The sequence below is a fragment of the Notothenia coriiceps genome, unplaced genomic scaffold, assembly GCF_000735185.1.
Source record: "Notothenia coriiceps isolate Sejong01 unplaced genomic scaffold, NC01 NC01_scaffold00032364, whole genome shotgun sequence".
Taxonomy (NCBI): Eukaryota; Metazoa; Chordata; class Actinopteri; order Perciformes; family Nototheniidae; genus Notothenia; species Notothenia coriiceps.
Genome location: NW_011365065.1, coordinates 22 through 12,249, shown reverse-complemented (window position 1 = coordinate 12,249; position 12,228 = coordinate 22). Strand labels below are relative to the sequence as shown.

General features: G+C 39.5%; 1 protein-coding gene across 1 annotated transcript; it reads left to right on the top strand.

The window, feature by feature from the left end:
* The first annotated feature begins 585 nt into the window (after positions 1 to 585).
* Positions 586 to 11,767, top strand: LOC104960762 (dynein heavy chain 5, axonemal-like). The gene is made up of 18 exons (XM_010788918.1): positions 586 to 769; positions 1,603 to 1,801; positions 2,412 to 2,530; positions 3,448 to 3,636; positions 3,711 to 3,776; positions 3,904 to 3,978; positions 5,300 to 5,371; positions 5,451 to 5,552; positions 5,898 to 6,084; positions 6,752 to 6,917; positions 7,867 to 7,960; positions 8,049 to 8,147; positions 8,958 to 9,139; positions 10,015 to 10,134; positions 10,218 to 10,323; positions 10,743 to 10,838; positions 11,158 to 11,253; positions 11,648 to 11,767. The coding sequence occupies exons 2-18, from the start codon at positions 1,603 to 1,605 to the stop codon at positions 11,765 to 11,767; spliced, it is 2,088 nt and encodes a 695-aa protein (XP_010787220.1). The 5' UTR covers positions 586 to 769.
* Positions 11,768 to 12,228: the final 461 nt, after the last annotated feature.

Below are 12,228 nucleotides of genomic sequence, written 5' to 3'. Positions count from 1 at the left end.
TGGGCCTACAAGCAAACGATGGGGTGTAGCCGTCATCTGAATGTCTTGAGTCTCTCTCTACAGTTCAACCTTCACGTATGAATGAGTGTCATTTCTAAAACCTCAAACTATTTCTGGTTTCTAACAATTGTACTATTATCGTTTGATGTTATTCAAATTGGAACATATTTTATTCTTATGGCCACAAGCCTTATGACCTGATATGGATACTATAACTTCAGAAATGTTATGTATTCAAATATTGTTTTAATTATCTTTCTCTCATAGAAATGTTCCATTGCATTGATCAGTTCGTTACGTAGAAACAGGAAAAGATGTCTTACTAAATTGTGACTTTATTTGTTTTATGTTGTTTTAATGTTGCAAATATGAAATGCTCTCCCCAAAATGTTGTGTCATTCACGTACTTGTTAACGTTATCTATTATTTTTCATAAAGGTATAATATAAGCAATGTTGGGTCACAGCCTATTTGCATTGGTTAACACACACACCGTTTTTGTTGTGTTTTAGTTACTGAGTCACTAACACACACACACACACACACACACACACACACACACACACACACACACACACACACACACACACACACACACACACACACACACCTCCCTGCCTGTGTCACCAAGGCAACAGCCAAACTGTAGCTTTGCAGAGCCGGTTTTAATTTACTTTCCCAATTCTCTGCAGATCTGTCTCTGACTTTTTTCCCACAGTTAATTCTCTGGTTTGCAGCAGTGACTTTGACTGTTCAGCGGGGCTCACAGGTCAGTCAACACTATAAGTTCACTTTGTGGCTCAAGGACATGTGGGCATGTCTGCTTTTTTAAAATGTGAAATGGGGTGAACATTTAAAAATTGAGATGTTGGCATTTCTAGATTTTAGTCCAAACCACATTGATTGAAGGTTCGTAATTGTTTTGCGCTGTATATCGTTTTTAAATGATTATTTTGTCTTATTATTTCTGTCAATATTGGGACTTTTTACCCAGTGAATCTGATAAATGCAAATAGCTTGTTTGTTATAACCTTACATTGTTAATACAGATGATAATATTTGTAAATGTTTCTCTGGGTATGTTTGAGTTCAAGTTGGGTTTTAGACATTTGTTTTTGTGTTATCAAAAATGTTTTTATCAAACAATTTTACAAAGATTGTGATGGTTATGAAAATATTTTATCACATATTCTTATGCCATTATTCTAAAGTGTAATGTGTCATGATATGTTTCTCCGCTCCTCCTGAGAATGTGACTTCATTTTATAATTTTCTGCACAATTCAAGTAATTTATTGTTAATATAATTAACTATATTAATTAATTATATTGTGTCATTTTCGCAATGCCTTAGTCCTATGATTAAATTCATTTGCATATTCATTTAGCAAATTATCATCTTTCCTTCTGACTATCCTACTTTGAAAAGTATTTATACAAAATTAAGGATATTAGTTTCTGGACACAGGTTTTTTTGGGGGCATTCCAATTTGAATAAGAAATGAGAATCAACTTTATATGGCATAATATATTATATTCATTAATACTGCCATAAATGCTGCCAGATAATCATAATGTGTGAATATTATGTAATTCCTCTCAGATGGCAGACCCTGAGAGGGAGCAGTCTCCTCTTGTACCCCCAGGCAGCAGCTCTGAACCCGGGCTGAACAGCGGCGCTCCTTCCCCGGACACAGAGCTCCAGGCAGGAGGGCAGGAGGAGGTCGAGGAAGCCTTGGAGGAAGGTGGAGCAGACGGAGCCCTGATGAACCCCAAACCTCCTCTGCTGCACCTCCGCAGAGGTACAGATCAAACTGATTCATTAACTGAAAACATTGACAAAGTGGGCATTAAAACGCATGTGAATTACAAACCTACAAACACCACTGCTTTCTAATAATAATACAAATGTACTCGCTACTTAACTTTAAAATTAAAAACTATGATTCAGTTAAAACAAGTTATATTCCTGATGTATTGTTACTGATGTACTTTTGCAGGTTTTACTACAAATATTATTGTAATTGGTAACTATTATTACAGCTACTATCATAGTATTCCACAATACTACCATCTATAAACTGCACAGTTCTTTTTTTTTTAGTATTTGCTCTTAATTTGTACTATTTGTTCCTCTTACTTTGTGCAACATTAGACATTAGACACCAAAGCTAAATCTAACTGTGGTTTTAAGTAATAATGTATCACTTCTCATGATTTAATGCCCTTACATAATTTAGGTTTTGCTTGTCTCTGTTCTTATGCAGGTACATTTAGTTACATTTAACTAAAAAAAGTTTATACCATTTAATGGGCTGCTATTGATGTTATAACTTCAATTCATTGTATGGTTAAAGTAAATGAATAAAAAAAACGAGAACAAAAATGGTGTGAATGTGATTTATTTTTCAGATGTGGCTGGCAGAGGACATCGGCGAATCGGAGGCCAGAACCTGAGAGCCAATAATCACATTATGTCTCCGCCTGCTGCCCCCTCCCCCAGCAGCAGCAGTAGCAGCAGCAGCAGCTCTGTGAGTCAAAGTGGTTCGAAGCTTTAATGTCTGCAGAGGGAGCTGCTGTGATTTAACTAGAACTACTGTAAATGCAAGATTCTAAGAAAGGAATTTTTTTTATTTCAATTTGTAGTGAAATTCAATTGTAATAACTTAAAAATAAATAATAATCTTAAAATATTTTTTGCATCTGCCATTAGCAAAAATCGAACTCAAATCTGCATTAGACTAAAAGGAGACCCAGCGTCCATAATCCAGGATTATATCCCTCCCAGGAGAAATCATCGTTATTTTTCTAAAAGTGTACGCAATGGATGTACAGTATATTGAAAGGACATGTAGGCCCGAACATATTTTGAATGTAAACTGACGTACTAAGCTTTACTTAACCGCCTGTCACCCCGGCTGCTTTCCTTTGCTTTCTATCAAACCACTTGGATGCCTTAAACAGACCATTCTAACATGTTTTCCTTCAATCACATTTGTTTTACTCACATTTGGATGACTTGCTTGGTCTCTGGCAGTGTGTTGATATTGTGCTATGTGCATTTGCAACAAAACAACAAACAAAAGAACAAAAGAAGCAAACTTAGTTGGTCTTTCTTTCTTACTTTCTATAGGCTTGTATAACTTGAACCGTAACTTAAACGGTTAAAAAATGTGCCTCGACGGCGTCCTTTGGACGTTGTGGCTAAAGATTTACAAGTCTGAATCAATAATATGTTGAGCGAGTTACTGCTCGATACATTATCTGCTAAAAACATAACCTATCCAAATCTACTTCAAATGCATTGAGTGTGGAGTTGCATTATGGGAAATGTAGTTAAAATATTTGAAGAATGTGTTGAATAAAAGCAATGATATCAGACTGCATTTCTTAACTTATATTTTTTATTTCTGAATTTACTGAATTGAATTGTGACATTTGTTTGCAGTTTTCCGGCAGAAGGCCGCTGCTGTTATCTAGTGAGGAGCGGAGAGAGATGGCGACGCAGCAGAGAGCGCTGAAGGAGGAGCGGCGGGCGGCGCTGGATCCCCGACACAGATACCTGATCAGCAGGCTGGAGGACGCAGGGACGCTCGGGGGGGCCGAGGTGGAGGACGCCCTCATCTCTGACGACAAGGTAGCATCGCCGCCTCGCTCTGAAACTGTAGTGTTTTACTCAGAAATGTCATATTTATAATGTATTTCTTTCAGTTCAGTCTGGTGGAGGATTTCTTTGCTGCAAACGGGTCCAAGAAGCTGATGTTCTTCTATCAGGATGTGAAGCAAATCTAAATATATATTTTGATTTTCATGACTTTTGTGTGTAGTTTGACCTTTATCTGTTCTTACTTTTTATCATCCTCTCTCTTTCTTATCATCATTTATTTCCCATCTTTCATTCCAGGATCTGTCCTCTGTGGAAGTAACAAACTCCGCTACAGATCAGAGGAAACTCTTCCTCACCACAGGATGCTCAGAGGTAGGCATGAGTTAGAGTTGAAAAATGTAACTTACCAGAAAGAATGTCCCAGAGGTTTTTTGCAGTCTTCTATATTTAACAGACAACAGAACACAAATGTAAGAGGGGTCATTGTTCCTTGATTCCTGAATAAATTCACGTCATCATCAGCCATACAGTACCTTCACACAGGATGGGGGTTTGATTTGGTTCATAACTGCAGCCAGTGCAGTGAAAGATGTAACTTAATGAATGCAGGTGAGTGAGCAGTTGTCAATATATATTTAGTTTCAGTCCGAGCTCAGCACAATGCCTGCTGAATGTTTTCCTTTGTCCAGCCTCAGCGATTATACCTGCCCCGCTTCAGTCTGTGTTCAGTTGCTATGGCAGCAAATCCTGTTTGCTGATCTGTTTGGTGGAACTCCTTCAGCATGCACAATTCACAGTAAGGAAAAAAGCTAAATGCTTTCAAACAGAGCTGATACATTATTAATTTAGTTTTTATAGTTTTAAAACTTTTAGCATTTAAAACTGTAATTGCAATACATTTGTAAAAATGTAGCTAATCTAAAAGTGTGTAATTGTTTTTTCCACCTGGTATTCAGAAAAAAGGGCCTTGTTGGCATTTTATGTTAAAAGTCTAAAACCAGTTTGCTGTTGGGTAAAAAGTGTGTCTACATCTCATACTGATGAGATATCCTCAATTAGAGCAAATTCCCAGAACAAAAATATGACATGTTTAACAGTTTCTGAACCACATGTAGTGATAATTTTTACTACTGTTTTAATGTTTGTTTTAATAAAAGACATCATTTTGACATAATCCTAATCAAGCCTAACCATTTGGTTCCAGCTAGTCAATGATATTAGAGTAATAATCCAATTACATTGAACATTTACCCAAAAATATCCGCTATCTTTTGTTGGCAGCCAAACAGTAACAGTGTGCAAGGAGAAAAACAGATGTCTGAACATAAAGCTACTTTATTCACTACTTCCCACCTCTGGCACCCTCTTGCTCATTTTCACGTTCATATGCCTCTCCTGTGACATGTCTCCATGCTTCAATGTTCAAAAAGCTCTTTATTGTTCTCATACTGCCTGTGCTGCAGCACCTCTTTTCACCCTCTGTCTGAAACCAGGGCCCTGTCTGCTCTGATTGGTTAGCTGGCTGGCTCTGTTGGGATTGGTCAACCGCTTAGAGATGTCCTGCCCCTTAGCCTATCACGTACAATGTGTGGATTTGACCTATACAACACACTACATGAAAGGAAAAAACCCAAAACATAAAAGGACATCTTTTATGAAACTCAAAACAGTGTCCCTCGCTTTTTATTTTCAGCGTTTACTGGGGAAGTGTCTGTTCTTCCTGAGAACCACCGACAAGGCCATAACAACGGCTAACGTGCAACAGGTCTGTAGCTTTTTGTACATGTTTTATATTACCGTGAGAGCTATAATCAAGTGTAATGTTGCACCTGATGTGTTTTCAGGAGGTGAACTTTGGGATGTTGGCCTGCGGAGACAGCAGCCTCCTGAGCAGTGTGGAGACTCTGCTGACTTACATCATGCTGCCGGCCCTGCGCTCACAGCAGGTAAACACCAGCTAGGTTGAAAGTAACTAAGTACATTTACTACAGGTACTTTAATTTGTCTTCAATTGAATCCTTCTTCCTAATCCGAGCATATCAGAGCTCTACTGTTTCCCCCTACTTTCTTTCCTCTACTTCTGTTGCACTTCTTTGTATCTGAATGTGGTTCTATTGATTTATTGTGCGTTTCATTTGGTTGTTTTCATGTTTGCCACTCACATTTCTATACTGCACCTTAAACAACAAATTGAAATAGCATTACTGGGGATTTAGCTCCTTCTCTTCCTCTGACGTTTGGACCTTTCCTCCCCATGTATTTTCCCGGCTGGCTCTTCATTCTGTGTGCAGACGTGGGGCTCGGTGCAGGACGGCACTTCCTGTCCAGACGTCCAGTCCTTCCTGTCCTCAGTGGATCAGTTCATCTGTAATCTGAGCTCGGCCAGAGTCAACATAGAGAGACAGTTCCAGCTGCAGCAGGTGGACCTTCCTGAGGCCATCCACCAGCTGAGCTGCCCCGCAGACTACACAGCCGCAGGTAGGGGGTCAGCGGTGGGAATACATATTCTGATTTCTAATCAAGGTTCTTCCCCATTTTAGATAAAGATACACAAATAAAATAATTTCAAATAAAACTAACCTTGTTACAGTAAAACAATCAGAATATGGAACTTAATAATTAGGGACAAAATAACATGAGACCCAGAAACATTTTTTAAACACTGGCAGAGACTGACCGGAGAGCTTATTAACGTTGCTACTATATACTTTACAGCAAATGTCAATCAATCAATGTTTCAATCAATGTTTATTTATATAGCCCAATATCACAAATGTTACATTTGTCTCAGTGGACTTCACAGTTTGTACAGAATATCAGTATGACAATACGACACCCTCTGTCCTTAGACCCTCACATCGTACAAGGAAAAACTTCCAGAGAAAACCCACAGTTTAAAGGGAAAAATGGGAGAAACCTCAGGGAGAGCAACAGAGGAGGGATCCCTCTCCCAGGACGGACAGACGTGCAATAGATGCCGTGTGTAAATTGAAAAGATAATACATTTGCAACATGTCCTGCGCAAATGTCCTGCGCAAATGCCATCAAGGGGAATTTTAAAATGCAGATGTCTGGTTTGTATTTGAGGAATGATTCATTATGATCTTGCACCAAAATCTTCCTCTCCTTGTGCCTCTGCCCTCAGCCAATAACAGCGAGCTGGTGGAGCACCTGGAGGGCGTGGTCTCCATGTGGACCAATCAGATCAAGCAGGTGCTGACGGAGAGCAAGCAGATCAGGAAGGAGGCGGACGACGTGGGACCGTCAGCTGAGCTGGAGCACTGGAAGAGACGCATGGTCACCTTCAACAGGTAGGAGCACTCTGCTAATGATTTATTTATCTGTGCTGTTTGATTGATTAATATTAGCTCAGGAAAAGACATTCACAAAAGATGTTATGAATGAAAAAGAAATATGCAAAGGGAGGCCAAAAGCCGAAGAGGATTATTGATGATCTCCCTTAACTTAGACACACAACTAACTAATTTCAAATAAAATAAATAAATACTATATATAATTAGTTTTAAAACATAAATAAATTATCCTTTTGAAGAAAGAAAAGTAATTTCAAACCAAAGTATATATTTTAGTAGAGTGGGGCGAAGCCTGCGAGCTAGTTCAGGCAGTCAACTCGAGCAGCCAATGAGACATTGACACGTGACGCACCTCGTCCCTCTTACAACCAACCAACGCATTCTCCTAAACATGCCGCTCTATTTAAGCTGCCAGGTCTGCCTGCCTCTGCCTCGCTGACTGCCTGCCTCTACCTCTACCTCTACCTCTGCCTCGCTGACTGCCTGCCTCTACCTCTACCTCTGCCTCTGCCTCGCTGACTGAAATACAATTATTACAAAAATAAAAATGAAAATGTACTTTACAATTGTATAGATTTATCTTTGAATAGGGATCTTCATGATAATTGCATCTTGTAAAATGTATAGAACCACACAATTTTCAGTTAACAAAAAATGGCTGCCTAAAAGCAATGTTATTTATTTATCTTACTCTAAGTGTCCTGTTATTTCCAAGAAGCCTTGCAAATGTAGTTCACTATCTGATTTAAAACAAATTTTTTTTAAATAATCTAATTTCACTGAGTTAAATTAAAATGTCAATATATAAACTAATCCATTGTAACATTATTAAAAATAGTCTATCATTTAGGTAAATATAATTTCACTCATGAAGTATCCTGTTTTCGTTAACACTTGAAGTGTTGTGTGGTTACAATATGTGTGTGTTTCTGTGTGTGTGTGTCAGTCTGATGGAGGAGGTGAAGCGTCCTGAGGTGAAAAGGACTCTGGGGGTTTTGCAGGTCACCAAGTCCCGAACTCTACGCACCTGGAGAGAGCTGGTTAGCTTCTGAAAATAATCAAATGAAAATGTTTTGTCACAGCAGTTAGCTTGATGTTGCTAATATGATGACTTATTGCTTGTGTCAGGATGGGGACATCACCGTTGTGGCTAACGAGGCTAAAGACAACGTGAAGTTCCTCTACACGCTGGACAAGTTCTTCGGGCCGCTGGGGAAATGCACTCCGGTAAAACACTTTTTATGTCCACTGCTTTGTGACCCGTTGATAATGATAATCTCTTTTCACAAATGTTACATTCAGCTTTCAAGAACATAGGAAACAAAGAATATTAAATAACACATTGTACATACTGAGGAAATTCTTTATTCATAAGAAAAAAAAAATTAAAGACAAAAATGTTGCTGACACAAGAACATACAAAATAAATAAAATGCTATCTAATCTCGCAAACGACTCTCAGAAGAATAGTTGCATTTTGGTTAATGTAAGCGCCATGTTTACATTACCCGCCATAATGTGTGGAATACAAAACAATTTATATGTGAGAATATGTATTTATGTGTATGAACATATTTATATTTTCTTAATCATTATACTGTCTGACGTTTTACTTCAAAAATTATAAAACTGGTTTCCTTATTTGAAGAATATCCTACTAAATAAAACCTGTAAATATCCTTCAAGGGGCCTATTTCTGCAAAAAAAACAATGCAAACATCCCATTTGCTTTTGTCACACGCACGCACGCACGCACACACACACGCATGCACGCGCACACACACACACACACACACACACTCCATGTTTTGTAAGTACTTACAAAACATGGAATTCCTGCAGAACTATTCATTCAAACCGAAGAGTACTTAACCAAAATAAATTGCATTTAAATGGCTTTCTTTATTTTCTTCCACATTTTATGTCAGTTTTGTACAAGAAAAAGCCGTGTAAAAAAAATGGTGTTGCTTCAGGCAAACAGCTGGTATTGAATGTTGATCTCTTCACCTTCCTTCTCTCTCTCTGTGGCTCTGACAGACCCGGTTGCTGGAGCACATCCCCCGTCTGATGAGCAGCATCAGGATGATCCACACTATCTCCCAGTACTACAACACTTCAGAGAGGATGACCTCACTGCTGCTCAAGGTCACTAACCAGATGATCACCACCTGCAGGAGCTTCCTGTCGCAGGGCGTGGCCCGCATCTGGGACCTCAGCAGGTACAGAGGACTACACCAATGTCAGACAGGATACCCTCGGCCTTCATCAACAAATGAATAAAATGATAAAGAGGCATTACAACAAAAAATGTACACAACATTACTACAAAAAGGGAAACTGAATAATTGCAGGTGTGTTTGTAAATATTAGCTATGAGCACCGGAGTGCACTCTGTCACAAATCAGCATTGTATTACTACACTGGATGACTAGGACACACCTATTTTTAAATGATTTGGTGCTTTTTCTCTTTTATTAGAATAGCAATATTTTAATTCAATAGTCTGGATTTTGTTCAATGGCTTCTATGTCATGTGAACCAGTGAACTCGGGTTATGTTGGAATGTTCCATTCAGATATTTAGAGCAGCTCACTCTTGGAGCGGTAGAGGTTACTCTAGGTAAGTAGGTCTGATGAAATGGACCGGCAGTAGATGTGTGAAAGATACTTTTTTTACATATTATTTAATCGAACTTTTAGCTAGCTAACTGGCTTTAACTTCTAACGTAAGCTTTAGCCTACAATTTCTACCTTATTTTCATAGGCATATTGCTGCAGCCTACAGGTTATCATGTCTCATCAGAATCCTGTCTCACGTTATATCTCTCACTGATAACCAAGAGCTGCCCCATTTTTTACTTTCCATTTCTTGTCTACAAAGAGCTACAGAGACACAAAACAACTACAAAGACACTCATAATGACCAGGAAAATAAAAAAAAGACTAAATATCATTACAGAGACAAAGTAAAACTACAAAGAGATACAAAATGACTACAAAAGAGACTCAAAATTGCATCAATAAATGATATTGTTTGTCTGTGTGTCTGTGTGTGTGTTGTGTCTGTGTGTCTGTGTGTGTGTTCTGTGTGTCAGGCCAGTGCTGCTGCAGCGTATCTCAGACTGCTGTAAGCTGAATGCTGAGTACCAGAGAAGCTTCCAGACGGTCAGAGACAAGTTGAGAGAAAACCCTGAAAGCAGACAGTTTGACTTCAGGTGATCACCATGCAGAAGCACACGCTCTCACCCTAAAACACAAACAGTATATTTGACCTTCAGTGTATTCCTCTTCTCTTCAGTGAGAACTACATCTTCGGGAAGTTTGATGCTTTCTGCAGGCGTCTGGAGAAGATCGCTGACATGGCGTCTTCACTGGAGAGCCTGGCTGCTCTGCAACACATGAAGGTGGCCCAGTCTTTTGTTAAATTGAGAGATAGATGGACTTCATTGATGGCAAATTGGGAAATTCCTGTTACATCAGCAGCAGGTTAACAGCCATTGCACAAAAGTAAAAATAAATTCATAAAAATAAATATGTACATCAGCACTACAAATTAGTCGATCAACACAAAATATAAAGAACATCTGTTAAAGCTTTTGTGCTTTACGTGCCACAAAGTGGTGTTTCTTTTTCAAACTTTGAAATATTGTGGCTTTTTTTTCAACATAAATATTTTAAAAGGTAAACACATTTCGTTTTAGCTTCAAAGTTTAGCAGCTAACTAATCTATTTTTGCTCGGATAAGGAAATATTTATTTGATTTGATGTAACCTGACAGTTTGTTGACGCAGATATAAAAGACAATATGGACATTATGTTACAGGTGGAGGGCATTGAGAAGATTTACGTTCGCTACCAGAGCATCGTCTCCACCACAACGTCCAAGACCTACGACGTGCTGGACCACCGCAAGTTAGAGGTACAATTCAATTATTATACAAATTAAATCCATTAAATATTTTTTTTTTTTGCAAGACATAGAAGGGATTAACTACCCATTTCCTTAAGTCCGAAAAATATTGAACGATTCAAATATTTTCCCGCACAAGTGATGTTGTGTTGCAGCCAGAGTTGAGCAACATTCAACATTTGTGTGTGTGTGTGTGTGTGTGTGTGTGTGTGTGTGTGTGTGTGTGTGTGTGTGTGTGTGTGTGTGTGTGTGTGTGTGTGTGTGTGTGTGTGTGTGTGTGTGTGTGTGTGTGTGTGTGTGTGTGTGTGTGTGTGTGTGTGTGTGTCAGTTTGACAGTGACTATGCAGACTTCCAGCTGCAGGTTCACAGTTTGTTCCAGTCTCTTCAGTCTCTGCTGGACTTTTGGTGCCATCAGCCTCTCACTGTGAGTTCAACACAAACAACTCTGATTGTACTGTTCAAACAGTTAATAAAGGTGGCATTGCTCCTGTTAACAGGATTTAAAAAACGTTAGATCTCCAGTCTGCAGAAGCACGCCTTAAAGGGGCCCAATTCTGCTTGTTGGGTTTTTCCCCTTCCTGTATCCAATGATTCCACAACTTTATTCCTCCTGCTGAGGTAAATGGCCATTTTAGCCTGCCCCAACAACAAATTCAAAAGCTGACTTTTGCTTCTGGCTGTACCTACAACCCAAAATGAACATTGTCTTAGAAAAAAACACATTAAACAAAATCAACATCTGAGTGAGTAACTGAAAAAGACAAAAGAGTCGACCACATTCCGTAAAACAATGAAAAATGGTTTCCCTCTGTACACAGAAAGGACAGGCGTCAGACACTGTAGGGTTGATAACTGAAACAAACGCATTTACAGCTACCGCAGCGTGGAGAATCCTCCACTGGAGTTCCCCACCCCTCTTAGTCAGCGGAGGCTTGTAGAGCGCTCTCCACTCAGGCCTCTGAGCCTCCGTCAGGCCCAGATGGGCTCTCCACCGGGTGTCCACTCGCTCCTGGAGTCTGCTCTGATTCAGCACCTTTGTCACCAAATAATAAAATGTTTTGTTGGACATGGTGCTAAACTTAAAATCAGTAACATTGTCCAACTTTAACAAAAAACCCTCACAACTGAGATCAGGAAAACATTGCATCTCTGGAAAAGAGTTATTGTCATTTGGAGACTTCAGTCCGTTACAGTGAGCAGCGATCAGCGCCAGCTCTGATTGGCTGAGCTGCTGTTTCCAGCTCTGCAGCAGGAGGCTGACCACCCGGACTGACTTGAGGCTCAGACGTGAGGCCAGGCCTGCAGCGTTGTCCAGAAGTATGCCACACACCTCCACCACCTGGCCCAGCGTGAGGATCCTCTCCTCACAGAGTCTCTGTTGTAGAGAAGGCCCTACTCC